This window comes from Hesperophylax consimilis, chromosome 28 (assembly GCF_061612785.1).
Source record: "Hesperophylax consimilis isolate HC1 chromosome 28, BYU_Hcon_1.0, whole genome shotgun sequence".
NCBI lineage: Eukaryota > Metazoa > Arthropoda > Insecta > Trichoptera > Limnephilidae > Hesperophylax > Hesperophylax consimilis.
In genome coordinates, this window is record NC_142863.1 from 13,405,872 (window position 1) to 13,426,156 (window position 20,285).

At 34.6% G+C, this 20,285-nt stretch overlaps 1 protein-coding gene across 2 annotated transcripts in view; it reads left to right on the forward strand.

Moving 5' to 3' along the window:
* LOC149410200 (inactive dipeptidyl peptidase 10) overlaps positions 1-20,285 on the forward strand; it is a 602,511-nt gene that overhangs the window by 544,496 nt on the left and 37,730 nt on the right. For both annotated transcript variants that reach the window (XM_089649019.1, XM_089649018.1), the window contains exon 3: positions 18,254-18,348. In XM_089649019.1, the coding sequence (XP_089505145.1) occupies positions 18,254-18,348 (95 nt within the window). The remainder of the gene's footprint in view (positions 1-18,253; positions 18,349-20,285) is intronic.

Consider the following 20,285-nt stretch of genomic DNA (forward strand, 5'->3'; position numbering starts at 1 on the left):
AAAATCCCGCGAAAAATTCCGCATGTTTCCACGATGGAATATTTTGATATAGTAATTAGTTAGACACTTTTACAAATGAGTTATAATTTAATATTTAAGGTTGTCACACAAAATCTCCATCATTAAAATAATACAATTATCTGATTTAATTTTCATTTTTTTATGTGAATTATTTATTTCATAATACATGGCAATTGCATTATTATTTACACCAACATGTAGTAAATACTCTCAGTATCGCCCTGGTTGTTGAAATGGTTTTAGTCGTGTTTAGTAATCATATCTGCTTAGCCAGGTACTTTTCATCACTACCCCTAGTCACACAACATAGACGGGAGTGGGATGCCATAGTACGCAACCTATTAAATATATGTAATTAATTTTTATGAATTACCTCATGCACCAATTAATTAAAATAGTTCATAAAAATCTAAGTGCCTATCCATAATCTTATGCAATAAAAAATCGACATGTATTTTTGAATAAGCTTTTAAAAAAAGTTGTATTTCTAATATTGAAATTAAGCAACATAAAACGTATTTATTAATTTTCGGGAAATCGACAGTTAAAATTTATTACAATAAGTATTATATAGCCAAAATAAAACCAATTATGGATTTCCTCCTTGTGACTTTACTTCTACAGCATGATAAGGAATAAGTAAATTAAATTTGTTAGAAGGGAACATGAATTCAAAAATTTATACACAACAAAAGATTATATAAAACAAAACATTTATCAATACATTTATAGCTATGGAGAGAGGTTGTAGATATAGATCGAATCATAGTAGAAATTTAAACAATAGAGACATGACATTATTCACAAGCCATCAGAGAAATATCATTTTATGGAGCTCTTGTATTTAGTAAGTTCGAAACTGAAAATATCAACCTTGGATAATACGCGATTGTAATTATTGCATAATCTGTTTAGGCAAGAATTCTGCTTAGAGTTTGATTTGCTTTGATCCACCTTGAACAGGACAGAAGAGCGTGTTGAACGCGCAGGTACATAAAATAAGTAAAAAAAATACCACGGAGGAATACATAACATTACATAAGCAAAATAAACAATTAGCTGTGTAGTTTATTAAAATGCACAAGGCACATCCCTGTATCTCCATTAGTATGAATTTTATTGTATATCGCTACACAGACCGATGTGACAGTATTAGTTTGGCTCTGTCTCAAATTACAGACATTAATTTTGTTGCTTAACCTGTTATATTTTTATAAATTGAGTTTTCAAATTGCAGCACATGTGCGCGCTAAGCCAATGATATATCTTAACGTCGTTGTACTAAATACGGTGTTTATTTAAACTTTCTTATTCGCATTTTATCAATTTTACGTTACCTACCCGCCTGAAAAAAGTTTAAAAAAGAATTGGAATAGGTAATGTGACGTTTTTTTGGACAGATTGAATAATTCCTTAATTGAATTTTTTTGAAATATTACATAAAAATATGGTTTATATTTAAGGCGATGCACTAAGTCGTGTAATATTTTAAATTGAGCCGCTATCAATAACAACCCTTACGTAGATGGCGATAAGGTTAACACCATCCCCCTGTTTTGATTTATGCAAGAAAAAAACATTGCTAAAAGTGACTTTTATTTTATTTTGTGGATGTTCATAAATATCTAAAGTTTTTTCGATCATTTTATAAATAACTTAATTTTCCACATTATACAATAAAATCATAACCGAAAATGGGTTCGTAAGTAGGAGATTTTGAACTTTAAACCAGTTTTCATAGGCCTTACACATTATTTTTTTCTGGGCTTATAAAAAGATTTATCTAAAAAATACTCGATTATTTCAAAGGCCAAGATGTTTTCTACTCGCAGAATTTGATTAAAGCATCTGAAACATTTCTAGGCGACCAAATTTTCAAACCAAAAACACATGATTTTGCATTACTACGTATGGCATCGCCTTAAGTAGGTAGGTATTTAATTACCTACTTACAAATCTCATGATTTTTGCATTTATGTATTATGTATAGATGGAACATGAAGCGCAAAAATAAGTTCCGCTATTTTACCTCCAACTGACCTCCAACTCTCCCAACGCTCGCGCGCCCTAATTAAAACTACTGAATCGGGTCTACGTGCTCCGCTTATCGCGTTCTAATAGTGGAACAAGTTTAGACGAGTTATTAATTATTACGCAGTAGCGCCTCTGATTGTAGTTCTATATATTTAAGAGATAATTTTGGTTTTAATTTATTAAGTAAGATAAAATTAGAAACCAAAATTTTCGAGGCGAGCTCTACAACTGTTAACAGAATTACTAGAATCATTTAACGACTTATTAAATATATTATTTTCTTTACTAGAAGTAGTGTGAAATTTAAAAAAACTGTTACAGATAAGTGTATACATCAATGATTAGGTCACTTTACGTTGAACCATTAGCAATTTAAACAATTACTGCCAATGCAGCCCTTTTTCCATACATTTATTTACATACTTTCCTGCTGATGATATTGATTGACACAAAAACAATCAAGCCTTTTTGGTGGATGTATCTAATATGTAGAAAACTTACTCGGCCCTAATATATTGTCAGTTTCGGAATCATTTACCACCAATCACGGCAGACATTGTAGGCTATTTTGATACCAAATAGGGGCTAGTTCACGAAGCGCAAATAATTGTTTTAATTCCCGTGAAGTGGGTCTTGTCCGCCATCTTGCGGTCGAACCCGGAATTAACGTGACAGCTCATTTTGCCGGGCTTTTGTAACGCGGTGCCTCTGGCGGGAAATTTAGGCACTAAATAATTTAATAAATTATTTCAAATGTTAGGGGAGACCGAAAGAAAAGTTAGATGATATAAACAGAAAATTTTCTCCAAACTTATAAAACGTCGATTTTTAATTATTGTTTCATATTACTAATTCATTCTGGCGCTATTTGGGTTTACCCAAAAACAGAATGTATGTATTGTTGCATTTATAAATATACTCGTATACACTTTCGACAGTGATATCCTTGCGAAACGTCACTGAGAAACAGCATTTTGTCTTGGGTACGCCTGCTTATCGTTTTTAGCGAGAAAGGGACAGCTTAGGGTTCAGATTAATTTCTTAGGGCCCAGTTTTTTCGCAGAAATTCACTTGGGACAAAGCCATTAAATGGCCATTCAACGCCATTTTGTTTTTTTACAGCTGAAAAGTTTCCCGTTAAATGCCGATTCTACGTCCGTTTCAGCTATTGAACAAATTGTGAGCAGCAGAAGAGGACAGCTACAATGTTGTTAAGCTTATCAGCTGATTATAATTTTATAGAAAGCTGAAAGTTAGACTTTTGGATCAACAAATGAACAAATAATCCCAAGAAGTGAATTGAAAGAAATCTGATGTCGCTAATTTACAAAACAAGATTTTAAGTCCCAGGCAGACCATTAAAATTAAATATCTATTCATTTTTGTATCAATTTCGCCAGAAGTAAGCAAAAATAGACATTATACGGACCCGCCCATTACCCACTTCTATCGTTTTAACTTTTCATTGATAGAAATCTAGACTACTGAAAGCGAACAATCCTTTTTGGCAAAGCATGCTTGTTTTGAAATGGTTAAATGTCCAACAATCGACAAACTAAATATTCTCCTTTACCAAAGGTTTTAAGTGATTGACCAATCAGCCCCTCGAAAGGATTTTATCCCGGTCCCTTTTCTCTCGCAGATCGATCACTTAGACCAGGGATGGATAACATTTAAAAATAATAATTTATTTATTTTATATCCTCGGTATAAACATACCAAAAACAATAATTGCATGTCACGGTACACAAGCATAAGCAAATACTAGATATATATATTATAAGATCGAAAGAATCCATTAGGTATACAAAACATCTCTCTGTGTAACGCATTATTTGAGACCACGGTGGCATTTTATATATAACGCATACATTGAGGACAGTCCTCAATTTATCGTTTATCGAATAGCCAAATGTCTTCAATCCATGCTGTAGAGAAAAGCATCGATATATATTTAAAACAGCACATGATATACAATGTTTTACGAATAATTTGACTTAATTTGATTTATATATATTAAGTAACAATGAACTGAGGCATTAATACAAGCTCTAGAAGGATATAAACGTAGTAAATACTAGTATACACATTATATAATTTTCGAGTATGAGTTGACTTTTCCCCTCAAGCGTTTTAGGGTCATATATGACCTGACGCCTATAATATATGTATTTTTATCTTTTTTCTATCATGCTTAAATACGTAATTTTTTTGACGTTAGAAAGAGAAATAATTCTTTGCAATTTGTCTCAAATATTTGCTATTAAAAAATCCTAAAAAAGTCCAAATTAATAATTCATATTTCGGTTCGCCATCGTAACAATCGATTTAACTTTTATAATATGAAAGATTTAAAAGTGAAGAAGCAGTTTTCTTACGAATTCCCCAAACAAAACGAATGTGTTTTTGAAATATCGAGTTCTTTCAATTTTTCTACGATTGGAGTAAAAAATTAAGTAAAATTGTGGTTAGCGTTTTTGACAACATGTTTCACGTTTGGAGGGTTACATTAAATACCTAGATTAATTCCATAGGCAAACAAACAAAAACACGTATCGCCTAATGTTTCAATTGTCACTAAGCACTAACTGTGACTGTTCACAGGAATACTACCTATTCTTGCACTTGTTAGTTACTTGTACTTTTTTAAAAGAAAGACATACATTCCCGGGTTACGAATAACCTGACAATATTTTAAAATCACCTACTACCAGCACAGTAAGCTGAAAATGTTGCTTGTGTTGTGATGGAGGACTTAGCCAGCTGAGGAATTGAACACACTACGCGTGGGTGGGACCCAAACGCGATGTCAACTCGGCCACCGACCGGTCGAAATACTTGTGTCTTATACTATAGTACTTGTTAACGCCCAGGTACAAGTTCGAGTTACAAGTAATAATAACGAGTAGGTACTAAGCTCGTATAAACTAGACATTACAAAATAAATATTGGTTCTAATTTTGAAAATTTAACCCTCCTAAGTAGGCACCTGGAATTGTATTGTTTAGTTGTCTAAAGGAATTCCACTGATAGATAGATATGTTGTTATTTCTGGTGTCAGGACGAAATTACATAGGCATGAATTTATCTTATCAATATTAACTACACACCCAGAATTACACACGGAGGGTATTACACATGGCGAGAATTACACCTACTGGAATTAACACATCAAAAAAACTGTTTTTTACCAGGTTTAAATGTTTAAAGTGTGTGCTTGGTAAATTTCATATTGGAAAAATAATGTAAGGTTAGGATAGGTTTTTTTAACGTGTGTGATTCTAGTATATAATTCTAATAAGAATTCTATCATAAAATGGTAAGTAACATGCACAAATAAATTAATAAAAATTAATGGACGTGATGTGAAGCTGAAAGTGGGGAAAGGAAGGAGATATAAGGATGACGGTTTTAAAGTACAAAGTTTTCGTATCTGATCACCAAACACGACTAAAGCCATTTCAAGCAACATGTCAATATTTTTTTTTTCTTTCCTTATTTGTAAAATATATTTTTATACAGTTTTTTACATGGTTTTCGGCTACCACACTAGAAACATGTTCGTATTATGGTAGGTAGTATTATGGTAGTAATTGTTGTAGATATTTCCCCCTGGACCTTATTTCGTGCACCATTGTTCGGCGCCCCTGTACGATTGTTTACTGTCGTTTCTGGCAACACTGAGACCCGCGTGACCTTTCCTCCATTTGGTAATTTAGACTACAGTGGGTGTTGCCAGATGGGATATGTTGCCAGGAAAAACACTCAAACTTCTAAATACCTAACCTAACATAACTTTTGGGGATGAGAACCAGGAATAGGCGACCCACTACACTGAACAGATAATGCCTAGGAGGGTGGTCTACGCCGATTTGTAAGAAAACTAAGACCTTTCGAAGCTTGTCTGTGGAGACACGCCAATAATAGTTTGATATAGATCTATTCCGCGAGAAGAAAACTTTCTGAAATAAAATATTATCATTTATTAATAATCTCTTCAAATTATTCGTATTCCAGTTAAAACCGGGACTGCAGGCCCTTAACGGATGAATTGATGGGTTTCCTAATAAACTTTTAGTAAAGTAAAAATTTATACTATTTACACGTTGTCGGAACATGTTTTCTTAAAAATCCGAATATTTCCTCATTTCGTCATTGTATACTATTAAGGCAAACTCACATGTATGAACACGTGTTCCGATATATTAGAAATGTACTAAAAGTTTATTAGGAAACAGCAATACTTATTTTTCTCCGTGCGATTTGAAAGAAAAAACTGTATTCTTCAAGAATGCCTTACTTTGACCATACGGCTAACTTTAATTGATTTATAATGGTAAGAAAAAAAATGGAAAAATCAACTCGTCAAAACAAAGGATTTTTTTAACTAATACAGCTATAAATACCGTTCAGGTAGGACTGACATTTATTTCATATATTAACTGCGGTAATGACTTCTGATTTCAGATAAATGGGTATGGGTAATTGCCAGCAGTATATATGATCGAAAAAACGCATTGTCATCGACAACGAGTCTGCCGAGTTTCAGCTCTATCTCGATAATTTACTCTTATTTTTTTATTTTTTTTTTTATTTTGTTTATTGCAGAAACAAACAGTACATAATTACATAGATGACAATAGTTACAAAATTATAAAAGTTAGTACAATAATTGGTACCAATGACATGTTGCTGACATATATGCATATGAGGTATATTATACATTTTACGGTTAAGTTACATTTTTAAGTTAAGTTAAATTAGTGTGCTGGGGAAGGAGAGAGGTGTGTGTGAGTGTTTGTGTGTGTGTACGAGTGCATGTGTGTCTGTGTGTGGTTGTATGTGTTATGTGGGCGAATTCAGTGTGCTAAAAAAGTTTTTCTTATATAGAGGGAGAGAATCAAAAAATATATCGGTGTTTGTGCTTATTTGAATTGAGTTGAATGTTTGAAGGATACGAGAAATAGGGGAATTGGCTGCAGCGTTTGTATTATTACTAGTTGTGTAAAAAAGGTTGGTGTGTCGAGTTCTTTTAAATGGGGTGTTAAAATTTATTTGGGATAGAAGTTCTGAGCAGTCTATTTCGTTGTGTATTATTTTATGGAGAAATGTCATGTCAGCTACCGTTCGCCTGGATTTCAGGGATTGGAGAGTGCAGATATAATTATTGTTGTATTTATAACCTAGGTACTTAATGAATTTATTTTGTATGCGCTCTATATTATTGACATAGTAAGTGTATTTGGGATTCCAGACAGGCGATGCATATTCCAGTGTACTTCTGACTAGTGAGGAATAAAGCATTACTAGCGTACGAGGATTTTTAAATAATTTACTCAGACGCAGTACGAAACCTAACATTTTGTAAGATCTGGTAGTGATTGAAGAAATGTGCGTATTAAATATAAGTTTACTGTCTACGTAGACTCCAAGGTCTTTACATTCGCTTTTTGAGATCACGGGTTCATCGCGGAGTGAATAGGGAAAGTTAATTATATGCTTGTTTCTGGTGAAGGACATGGTGTGGCATTTCGAAACATTGAGGTCCAAATAATTAACAGTGCAATAGTTGCAGAGCCTGTCTAAGTCACTTTGTAGCTCTCTACAGTCCGATAGAGAGATGACCGTTTTATAAATTTTCATATCATCTGCAAACATTAAAAATTTTGAGTGTTGGAAACATGAGCCTATGTCGTTTAAGTATATGTTAAAGAAAAGCGGACCAAGGTGAGAACCCTGAGGAACGCCCGAGGTTGCGTTGATTATTTTGGATAAGACACCATTTATTGAGATAATTTGACTACGATTACTAATGTATGACTTAATCCATCTAAATAAGTCACCGTGTATTCCAAGACGAGTAAGTTTATTTAAAAGAATTGAGTGAATAACGCGGTCGAAGGCCTTTGAAAAATCGGTGTACATAGCATCGACCTGTACCCTTTCGTCCATATTGCTGTGCAAATAGTTGACAAATAGGACCAGGTTAGATGTAGTAGACCGGTTTTTCATGAATCCGTGTTGGTTGGGTGTAATTGCTGTAGCGATAGTCGGGTAAAGTTGGTCGTAAACGATTTTTTCAAGAATTTTACTTAAGATAGGAAGTTGAGAGATAGGTCTATAGTTTGTAACGTCATGTTTATCGCCTTTTTTATAAATGGGAGTTATTACGGCAGATTTCCACTTATGAGGAAACGTTCCATCACTTAATGATTTTTTGAAAATTGCGCTGACCGGAATAGTGATATATTTACTACAATTACGTATGAAGATACCAGGCAAACTATCTAAACCAGGTCCTTTGTTAATGTCAATGGATGAAAGATATTTGTAGGTGATGTCTTCATTGATTTTAATTGAGTTTATGGCTATATTATTTAACGGATCAGGTTCCTTGACATCAGGTGCTAAATTTGGGGTATGATCAGTGAAGACGGTAGAGAAATAGTCAGCAAACAGGTCAGTGATCTCCTTACTGTTGTGTGCGATTTTCGAGCCGTATGTTAGGTGTTCCGGCATGTAGGGAGATTTTCTTTGCGTTTTGACAAAGCTCCATATTTTTTTTGTATTATTTTGTATAGAATGTTCTAAATGTGAAATATAATTGTGGTATGTGAGAGTAGCAATTTTCTTTTGTCTTTTTCGGAGCAGTGAAAAGGTTTGGTAATCTAGTGGGTTCTTGTGGCGTTTCCAGGCTCGAAAGAATTTCAGCTTTTCTTTTGTAATGTTAATAAGAGCCGATGAGTACCACGTTGGGAAATTGGTTGGTTTCACAACTTTCTTTGGAACAAAGTCATCTATTAAGGCGTCGATGATTAGGTAAAAGCTGTTAACCGCCGTGTTAACGTCCTGAGCGTTTAAAACAGAAGACCAGTCAGTTTTTGCCAGAGCGTCATTGACTAGGTCATAGTTGACTTTATTGAATAACTTGATCGTCTGGGGTGAGGAAGTGGTTATGGGGGCGTAAATATTGAGTTCAACTATTAAGGATGTATGATGTGCGTCCTCCGGAACCAGAGGAGAGTCGGCAGGAGTGACGCAGACTGTGGTGTTACAGAGCACTAGGTCGAGTGTTCTACCGTACCTGTTTGGAATGTGGTTGTATTGTTTTAAATCCGAATAAGATAGACAGTTAAGGAGGGTGGTGGAGCAGATGTCAGTACCACGGGGATGATATGTGGTGTTCCAGATGATGTTAGGCATGTTGTAATCGCCAATTAATAAGAAGATATCGTTTGGATAGTTTGTGGTTAAATCGGAAATTCTGGACGTATGACTGTTGAGAAAGGATAAACGCTGAGTATTTGATAGCTTTGGACCGACTCCGGGTAAGTACGAACAACATATGTGAATATTAGATTTACGGAGTTTTGGGTCTTTTAATGCTAGTGAAATCCAGATGTCTTCAGCTTCCGAGCTCCACGAGTCGCGTGAGTGAACAGTAAATTCTTTTTTTATACCTATTGCGACACCACCTCCTTTGGTTTTACCCGTTAGGGGCGTGTCTCTATCTTTTCTGTAAATATTATACCTGGGGTCGAAGAGCTCGTTGTCAGATATGCTGTCTACTAACCATGTTTCAGTAATTAAAATTATATCGAATTCATTTGACAAAACATTATGATAAAACTCTTTCGTTTTAGTGCAAAGGCCACGCGCGTTTTGATAAAAAATTATTAATTTTTCGGACATAAGAGAGCGAAGTAAATTACCGATTTATTGTTGTCTGTCACAAGTCCACTGGGATATGCATTAGGCGAGTGTAACGCTTGATAATATATTGAATGTGCAAGTGTGTAGGTATGATTGTTAAACATTTTAGCGGCTGTTATGGGTAGAATGAGTGTGTTGTTGTGGTGTGTTGTGAGCGTGGGAGTAAATGATGGATAAGTTGAATTTAATGAGTTATAAAAAAAGTGAGTAGACAAGGTAGAAGGTTTTGAAGTTATAACAAGTTTGATAATTGAGCCAGGCCAGATATTAGGATTGCGGGAGAGGTATCGTTCTTCCTTATATATATCTTGGAGTTTCGCACCCATAAAAAATTGAAATTGTTAGCGTTTTTAAACTCTTTCGCGGAACGTAGTAGATATTTGTTTTTTCTTGTGAGTTGGTCGTTAATAAATATTTTCCCTCCGGCTAAACCTATGCTACTGCAGTCGAGTCCTTTCTTCTTCTTGATGGCGGCAATCAGTTCGTCCTTCAGTTTCTTGGTAACGAGTTTGGCCACAATGTTTCGGGGGCGGGTATCGCGAGGGGTAGCAAATCCGGATCCATCGGGTAGAGGATGTAGGCGTATTTTTACCCTGCTGGCGTAAATAATGTCTTCTCTGTTAATCTTTTGTCCCACTTTGGTTGCAATTTTAATAATTGTGTCGGCAATGTCTTCGTTGGTGTTTTCTGAGATGCCGAAGATTTCGATGTTGTTTTCGAGCAGCTGTTGGTCGTGGTTATTGTTCCTTTTGTCGAGGTGGTTAACTATTTTCGTAAGCTCCGCAATCTCGCCTTCGAGCCTAACTGATTTTGTTTTTTCTCTTCCAAGATTTGCATTCATACATTAATTTGTTCATTCCCTAAAACAAAAGTAAAATAATATTGATAAATTTAAAATAACTGTCATTGAGATAGTGGCGTTTCTTTGGTCAAATTCTTCTAATTATTATAGATATATAAGTACCTACTTACAAATCTTATGATTTTAGAGCAAATTTTGGTTTTGATTTATTGGATTGGAGAAAATTAGAATTATACTTTTTTGGACGCCGGGTCTACTAACTGTGCACTGAACAAGATACTAATTTATTTGTTTATGAAAGAAATATCACCTAAATTACGATAAATTTTGATTACTTCGGACACAGGGACACGCCCATAACACATTTCTATTTTCACCAATTCAGTGCAAAAAACCAGTAAAACATCAACAAAAGGAACAAAAAATCACCCCTCTTATATATTTATATAAGGGTAGTAAAATATATTTCACCTATACTGAAAATAGGCTTTTATCCAAGAACCTTCCTGAAATCGACACATTTGAATAAAATTTCAGCGGATACGTGTTTCGGCCAGTTTTCAAAAACATTCACCAAAAATGTAGCACGGATTTTTCGCGATAAAAAAGCTTTCAATGTGATTACTGTTTTTTTTAACAAAGCAAAACTGTGTGCAATGATGGAGGACTTAGGATAGCGGGATTATGAAGCGGCCTGGGTAGAATAACATATATAGCTTTTGTCAAATCTAGTATTATATTGTCAGTTTTTTTTACATAGACTCTCAGGGCCTATGTCATCTTCGGGTGTGCTGTGTGGAGGGTATTTTTGAGACGAAGAAGAAATCTATGATGTGGCCTTCCGTAGGGAAGAAACACAGAGGCCGGCAAATTGTTCCACAGCCTATCTTATATTACTATGCCATATACATTGGTATTTTGATAGAATTATAAGTTTCTCTTACGAAACAGTACAAAATAGAACAATATCATAATTATGAGGGTCACATAGAAAACAGTACACAAATAGAAAAAGCGACGTTAAGTAGAAAAAACAAGAAGAAACAAAAAAGGAAACAGACAGGGATATACACATAAGCACAGAGTCAAAGTAGCTATTTAGAAGAAGGTACTTACCCACTAATACATTGGTAAAAATAGATTATGCTCAATTATTGCAAACACAGGAAAAGAAAAGGAGAGAGAAATAAACAAAACAAAGTACAACACGACAAGAATTACGTATTTGATCTTATATTTTTTTATATAAAACAAGTGAACCCCGCAATGCTTCGCTATTGCTTATGTCTTTCTTGGGCGTCTACGACTTATTCCACCATTCACTACTGCAATACAACAATGTTACTGTTAAAAAACTACATTATATCGGCTATAATTCGACTCGGTATCTTATTCCGAGCATTCCTGAAGTATTCCTCGGGCATCCCCGATTTTATCTATCATTCAAACACTATAAACACTGCAGACACTAATAAGAACAAACTTTGAAATTTTCAGCGATATCGGTCGACTGCTTTTCGAATTTTGCGAGCACGAACATAAGCAGGCTTAATTTCTATGTAAATTATCAAGTTGATAGCCCTGATATTTAATATTGATTCAGTTACCGTGATCCTACCATTAGATCAAGGTTCCCTCTTATGTATTATTGTGACAATTACACTGCGGTTTCTGGCTACAATTGTGTTATAAATAGATTACCCACCATTGGTAACACTTATGCTAAGTAATGTTGCTGATGTTTTTAATACGCCTCTGTTGGAGTATGAAAGGGTACTAATTAAACACTATAATATCTAGTGTGTACCTATTCTAAAACTGCTTATTTTGTTTACTTATATTAACTTTCTTCTTTCTGTTTTGTACTTTGCCTATTTTGGAGGATTGTCATTATCGCCAATTTAAATGGGTGGTTGGCTGAATGATTATGTGGCTTTCCAATCCACAGAATCCAAGGTTACTCACGCGTTACAATAATTTTACGAACAAAACAGATCGCGTGCGTTAGAGGAGATCTAGGGCTAAACAGGCCTCTAGACCACTGGAGAGAGAATGAAATATTTGCCGCGCGAGGTATCGCGCGCAGGTTCACAGTGATACCAGCCTCACAAGAATATGGGTAAAAGTAATGTTGTTATTATTTTCGGGAGATGTAAACTGCCTATAATTTACCCTACACTATCAAAAACTATCGCGTATGTAAATGGCACTTGTGACGTTAATCTTCTATATAAATAAAAATGTTTGTTCAAAATCTTAAATCTCCGAAACATCTTCAATGATTGTATAGAAATTTTGACACAACGTTACATTCGAATACTTATATGTTTTTATATGCTTATATTATATAAATGTTACCTGTGACAGGTAAAAAAATATTTTTTTTAAAATAGGGCAATCTGTTGGACAAACACGCTTTTTTTATACAGCGCCATCTGTTGGACTTAAAAGTAACACCCGCTTTTGTTTCTTATTCCTTCGGGTTGGTGTTAAGGCAATGCACTACGTCGTGTAATATTTTAAATTGAGCCGCTATCAATAACAACCCTTACGTAGATGGCGATAAGGTTTAAATTCCCGCTTAACACCATCCGCCTGTTTTGATTTATGCAAGAAAAAAACATGGCCAAAAAGTGCCTTTTATTTCATTTTGTGGATGTTCAGGCATAAATATTTAAATTTTTTTCGATCATTTTATAAATAACTTAATTTGCCACATTATACAATAAAATCATAACCGAAAATGGGTTCGTAAGTAGGAGATTTTGAACTTTTCATAGGCCTTATACATTATTTTTTTCTGGGCTTATAAAAAGACTTATCTAAAAAATACTCGATTATTTCAAAGGTCAAGATGTATTCTACTCGCAGTATTTAATTAAAGCATCTGAAACATTTCTAGGCGACCAAATTTTCAAACCAAAAACACATGATTTTGCATTACTACGTATGGCATCGCCTTAATTGCTTCCGTTAAATCTATTGTATTACATTATGGTCAGTTGACATAATCTATGGATTTATTAACTTATAAACAGTTGGTTATTATAAACTGGAGAAATTATTAGAAAATGTTGCTTGTTTTTTTAATGAGCATACCGCATAAGAGTCCCAACTGCTCCCAACCGTCTGGAGCTAGTGGCAGTATGGCATCCCCAATCGGGGTATGTTGTGACGCTGAAGGTAGTGGGGAGGGGAAGGAAATGGAGGAGGAAGGTTCTGAAGTATCTGGCTATTCAGATCTTGTCACCAAACACGGCTAAAGCCATTTCAAGCAACGTTTCAATTCTGAATGGTGGCCTTACACCAGGGCGATACTGAAAGTATCTTCCACCCTGGAACGTGCCGCAAATATAACTAATATATTATTTTAAATGATTAAATTGTGAAATAATATTAATTATTTTACAAGCAATAATTATTCGCCTGAAACACTCATCCACATTGAAAAATCTCCTGATAAAAGATACATGACGTATTTGACAAGTTCTAGTATTTCACCTAAAAATGTAGACAATTTGTCTCGACGCCATCTAGTGAGAGAGTTAGCACTTACAATGCCTTTCTCGTATAAAATAAAGTTGGTTGTTTTCAGGTGAAAAAATGTAACAGGCAGTAATTGTTGAATGAAACACTAGTATATATTGAATTATTTCGCGGATAAGAGATAAGCCGCCATAGCTCAGTGGTCAGTGCTGTCGACCGGAAATCGAAGAGACACGGGTTCGTGTCCCGTTGGCGTCATGTATCTTTTATCAGGAGATTTTTCAATGTGGATGAGTGTTTCAGGCGAATAATTATTACTTGTAAAATAATTTTTACCCTTTGTGCTATGCATAAAAAATCTTGTCTTAAACATTAGTTTACCAAAAAAATAAGAAATAATATAAGTTTAATTTGAACTCGCCACCTCCGTATTGCTAGTCGAGAGCCTTATCACTCGACCACGGAGGCCGTCAATCCAATGATTTGTGTGTTTATTTATGTTGTAAGAAACAAACAGCTTTTACATAATATACAATGATAGATATAATATATACAAGTTAACTGAAGTCAAGCCACAGAAGTTTCTAATGCTAAAGTTCATTGGAAATGAAGTTTTAATATCTTAAAATTAATTTGGTGTCAAAGGAAGGGGAGAGGAAGAGGAAAATAGGAAGAGGATAGGAGATTCTCCCGATACATTCCATACTCTTATATTAATAATCGATCGTACGCATTACTTCATATCGATATTTCTTTAGGTTATTACCAAAAATGTCAATGCTGTAAAATTTTGTATTATATTGTGCACATATACGAGGAATTGGGCAATTTTTTCGAATGTTTGTTCTACACGAGGGTAGATAAAATAAATAAGATTGTCGGGTTGATCTAGACGGAATATGAAAATTAATTAAATTGGTAAGTTCTGGTGAGTCCAGACCATTATTTAGGATTTTAAATAATAAGATTTGATCAAAAATTAGACGTCGTGTTTGGAGGGAGTTACAATTATGAAATTTAATGGATTCGGTATAATTTGAGAAGCGTAAGTTTAGTTTATAATTTCTTCTTCTTCTTCTTCAATGGCGCTACAGCCCGTTTCGAGCCTTGGCCTCCTTTAACATGAGCCTCCACTGCCCTCTGTCCTCGGCCGTCGTCTTCCAATCTGCAACATGGAGTAGTCCTCTGGCATTTTTCCTGACATCGTCCTCCCATCTCAGCCTAGGTCTGCCCGCCTTTCGTTTGCCTCCCGGGTGTCCTGTTAGAACCTTCTTTGGTACACGTGTGCTTGGCATTCGGTGCACATGTCCGCCCCATCTTAGTCTTTGGAGCCGTAAATGAGTAGAGAGTCTGGGAGCTTGGTAGGGTCGAAGGGTTGGTAGGTCGTGGCGGGACACATCAAGCTGGATGATGCGCGCCTCAAGAAATGCTACAAATGACATAGCTGCATCTGCATCATTCCTGGGCAATGTGATCACCGGTGTGGGACGACCATACCACCATCGAGGTCATAGCCGACAGAGAGGGGGCGAATGGTGAAACTCTGGCGCCATAAAACCAGAACACCCCAGCTAAAGGAAGGAAAACCCCTACAGAAAAACCCTCGCCTCCAGTAAGGGGTTGGACAAGTGGCTAATAACCACTCCCTGTAAAAACAACATTATTACGAAACCGGAAACTAAGCCTCGGACAGCAAAATAAAAAAACAAAGGAAAAAAAATAGTTTATAATTTATGTGTTTAAAATTATTTTTTTGATTTCTTTCTATTCTTTCGATATGGGCTTGGTATAAAGGAGGACTTGACTAAGAGAGTAGGGTTGGAAACCAACGCAACGAACCACTCGACGTAACAACCTTTAAAATACATATTGCGATTTGCAAATTTTATTAAAATATATTTTCAAATAAAAATTCGATAAAAAGATAACCGTGTTTCCATAGAAAGTTTGACAAATATTTATGATGGCTACTACCTACGTCAAAATTCGCCTCTGAAAAATCCAATATCCATATTTCTTTATATTTTTATTGCTTTTGAGGTGACTTTATTGAAGGGACCGATGTAGTAGCGTAGCAGGTGGATTGGGCCAAATTAAATTTGTAATTTATCAAAAAATTACGTCCCTTATCAAACGATCGATATATTCAATAGTGTTTTTTATAAACTTACCCATATTATGTCCTCGACGATGATGTGGCTTATCCTTAGGATGTATACCATTGAGGACTTTTTTGTAGGCCTTTTTAAGATATACATTTTCGTAGTACATTATTTTGATGTATCTCATAAGATTAGCCAGCGTTAGCAATGAAGCGCCCGAAAATATTTTTTTACGACTTGATTACAAAACATCGACTTTTCTCTACTTTTTATAAATGTGATATACAATCAAAAATTGTTGCGTTGTTTAGAAGAACTAAGCGCGCAAACAGACAGACGTTTATTGCGACTTTGTTTTATATTTATTAAATTTATTTATTTAATTAAAGATCCAGAATAATAGGTAATATAATTATATTTTATTTTTTTAAATATTTATTTCATGATCAGAGGAATATGTGTATTTAGGAATAAAGAAACGTACATACTAAATACTGATGAGTTGTAAATGCTAACCGATTGAAGTGTGCGGTGGGTGTTTCTGTCTGCCCGAAGTAAGATCAATTTTTCCTCACTTAAAAAATAAATAAATAAATCAGAAATTCGTTCGAGTTAATACATTTTGTGCGTGCTAATTAATTGTTTAAACTGCTGCCAACTGCTTGGAGACAGTGATACTGTAACACCCCAGGGTATATTGAGCTGAAGGTTTTGGGGAAGAGAAGGAGATGGGGTAGAGGAAGGTGTGAAAGTAGGTATCTGGCTATTCAGATCTGGTCATCGAACACCACCGACTTATTGAGCTATGTCGATTGAAGTACTTGTACATATTGAATTATTTGGCGGGTTGGGAATAAGCCGACGTAGCTCAGTGGTCAAGAGCATCTAACCGGACATCAGAAGGTGCGGGTTCAATTCCCGTCGGCGGCATTTATTTTTACTCTGGAGATATTTTCAATTTGTATGGATATTTCAGGCGAGTAATTGATGCTTATAATAATTTGCTATCCTTTGTGCCATTCACAAAAACCTTGTCTTATAAACATTAGCTTATCATTAAAAAATAAAATGAAAATATTTTTAAATCTTCACTCTTGCATATAAACAAAACTACATTGCAAACACGTCTCACGGCAATGTGGAGAACTACATAAATATGTAAAATTCGCAGAATTTTGAAATTTCCCCTGTAAATTAAAACAATTAATAGGTTTACGAAGATAACGAGTCCCTTGGGATGTTTGTGGTTTCCAGCGATAAAGCATATATATTATTTACTCGAGTATTGTCCTGGGGACGAATTTAATACGTAAATTTATTGTAGTTCACACAGTTTCATTTTTTAAGTATTAAATGTTTGTATTTTTAATTTGAGTAGAGATTTTTTGGAAGATTCTTATGAAATATTGAGAGACATGGTAATTGACAAGTGTAGTGAAAATATGCCATAGGATTTTTGACAAGATGTGTGGATCCTTTTAATTAATTTATATTTATGGTTTTGGTGTGTGGCACCTCCAGTTTTTATTCATTAACCATTGTGCATTGGTTAGATTGCCAACCCTGGAATTTATGAAAAAACCTGTTCATTTCTTGTTCAACAGCTCAGAGCAGTGGGCATTCCTTTTGGCTGGTGACTGATGGATCCGCCTGATTTCGTAGTCTATCTATCTATGTAAATAAAAAGATTGGTTTGTTCAAAATCTTAAATCTCCAAAAGTTCTGCATCGATTGCTTTGAAATTTTGAAACAACGTTGAATTTAGCTATTATATTGGCAGCTATATGTTGGTAGTTCTTATTCGATGTATACAGTTAAATGTGACCGAAAGAGATAGGGTCCTATTAGCTCAGTTGGTAGAGCGGTGCCCCGGCAAGACAAGGGTCCTGGGTTCGAGTCCTAGATGTGACCGTATCTTTTTCTAACTTTTCCTTTTCAAATTTTTGTTTGAGAAGCGTCTTCAATGATGAGGTTAATTGCGATTTTACTCATAAAGTTATTCCAAAAAAATAAAATGTGATTTTCACAATTTTCCATAAATTTTAACTTGTTTGCATTTGAAAAAGACTAAAAACTTGTGTTTCTTTATTTCCAGATACGGAGCTGGTATTCCGGGATCGATTTGGTGGCCTGGCTGTTATGAATGCCGACAACCTTACCAGTAGACTGCTTATGACAAACTCCACTTTTGTAAGTACATAGTAATAATATTTATGGGGCGGTAGATACTGTCAGTATCACCCCAGTGAAAGACCATCATTAAAAATCGAAACCATACTTTAAATGGTTCTATCTGTGTTTGATGACCAGATTTTAATAGCCAACAACTTCCCAACCTTTCTCTTTCCCATCTCCTTCCATAATTTCTTCAGCCTCACAACTTAGAGAATGATACATCGCGTCTGTATTACATCATCCCGTTGTTTCCGGACAGTTGGGAATCACAAAGTAATCCAATTCATTTTCTCGTTATAACCATAAATTAGTAGGATTATATATATTTTACAATCATAAACACAACTATAGTATTTTAATACAAGAAGAAAACATATTGCAATATTAAAAAAATTCAAACAAAAATTAAAAAAAAAAAATTAAACAACAGAAAAGTAACTTGTGATATTTTTTTATGTGCTATTTTTTTTATTTATTCAGCCCGCAATCGATGATGGATAACATTAAGTTATTGTAATATTACATTGTCTGTTAAAGCAAGAATTTTGCGTGCGATCCATTTTGAATATGACAGAAGAGCGTGTGGAGCGAGAAGGTGTGTGATATTCGCATAATAAAATTAATCTAGTTTGATAAGCTTGACAAGAATAGCTTTTCGTCTGTCGTTAAAAATCATCTCAATAAAAAAATATACGTAATATATTTCTAACATTTTTCCAATCAGGTTTATATCACATCTTCTGCTATTCCAGTCATAAATCACTCCTTTCTCCAATTTCCTATCCACGTAGCAGACAGACGTCAACACGCCGCCATTCTCAATACATATAGGCATACACCACTGAAAAGGTAATCTCTAGAAGTTTGATTTATACCAAATACCCTATAATATTAGTAATACCTCCAACTCCAGTAAAATGTTGGCAATATCAACAACTATGGCTGTTAGAGGCGCTAGTGTAACATCTTGACGTTGACATTCCTTTCAATGGCGGCAAATTGAATTTAGAATTATGAGTTTTGGTCAATATTGAATAAAAAAATGCAAAAATGTCCCAAAAATTAGATTCTACGTGTGCAGTTACAATCAACAAAATCACTAGTTTTTCAAGATGACAAAAAACGTTTACAGGTTAGTTGGTGAAATATAACAAGGGTTCGTTAAATCCCAACACATAAATAATATTCTTAATTATGTATGAAAAATATAATTGCAAAAAATTTAAGGTTTATTCAGAAAAGGTGTGTTAGTTTCATCTGGTATTCGGTTCATGTTGAAGTTATAAAGCATCGTCAATGTTCATGTTCGTCGTTCAAATTATTGAATAATATGTATTTTTATTTATTAAATTTACGTAAATTTCACATTCCGAAACGGTTCCAATTGGCTACAACGTCATTATGACATAGAAAACGTTGCCATATTCACGAATAAAAACGAACATGTCGTTTTGACGGCAAGTCTCATTTTGAAGACTTATTCGTCAATTTAAATAATCGTCAATATATTAATTTTTCATAATTTTTTTCTAGAATAAAAAAAATCGAAATTACCCTATTATCGATAATTTGAAGTTAATCTTCGGGCACATGACGTGCCTACGACACATCTCAAAGAAGTGTGATTAAAATCAATTTAATAGAAAACTTATTCCGCTTGTTATATAAGACCTATCGACTCCAAGGCGCCAGACATCCGAATTAAAATATATACTAATACATATTTATTTTATATTCAATCACGTCGGGCTCATCATTTATGGACTTGTAATATACTTGGTGGGATATTATATCAAATAAGAACACTATCAAAGGTACTTATCAGTATATTTACAATCAATATTGAATTTTAACGTGAAGATGGAGAGCGAACACGGAATCACCTCCTGGGATGTCTTAATCTCGGCAGTCAGGAACCGAATGAAATGTGCTGTAGACTTGTATCAGTCTAA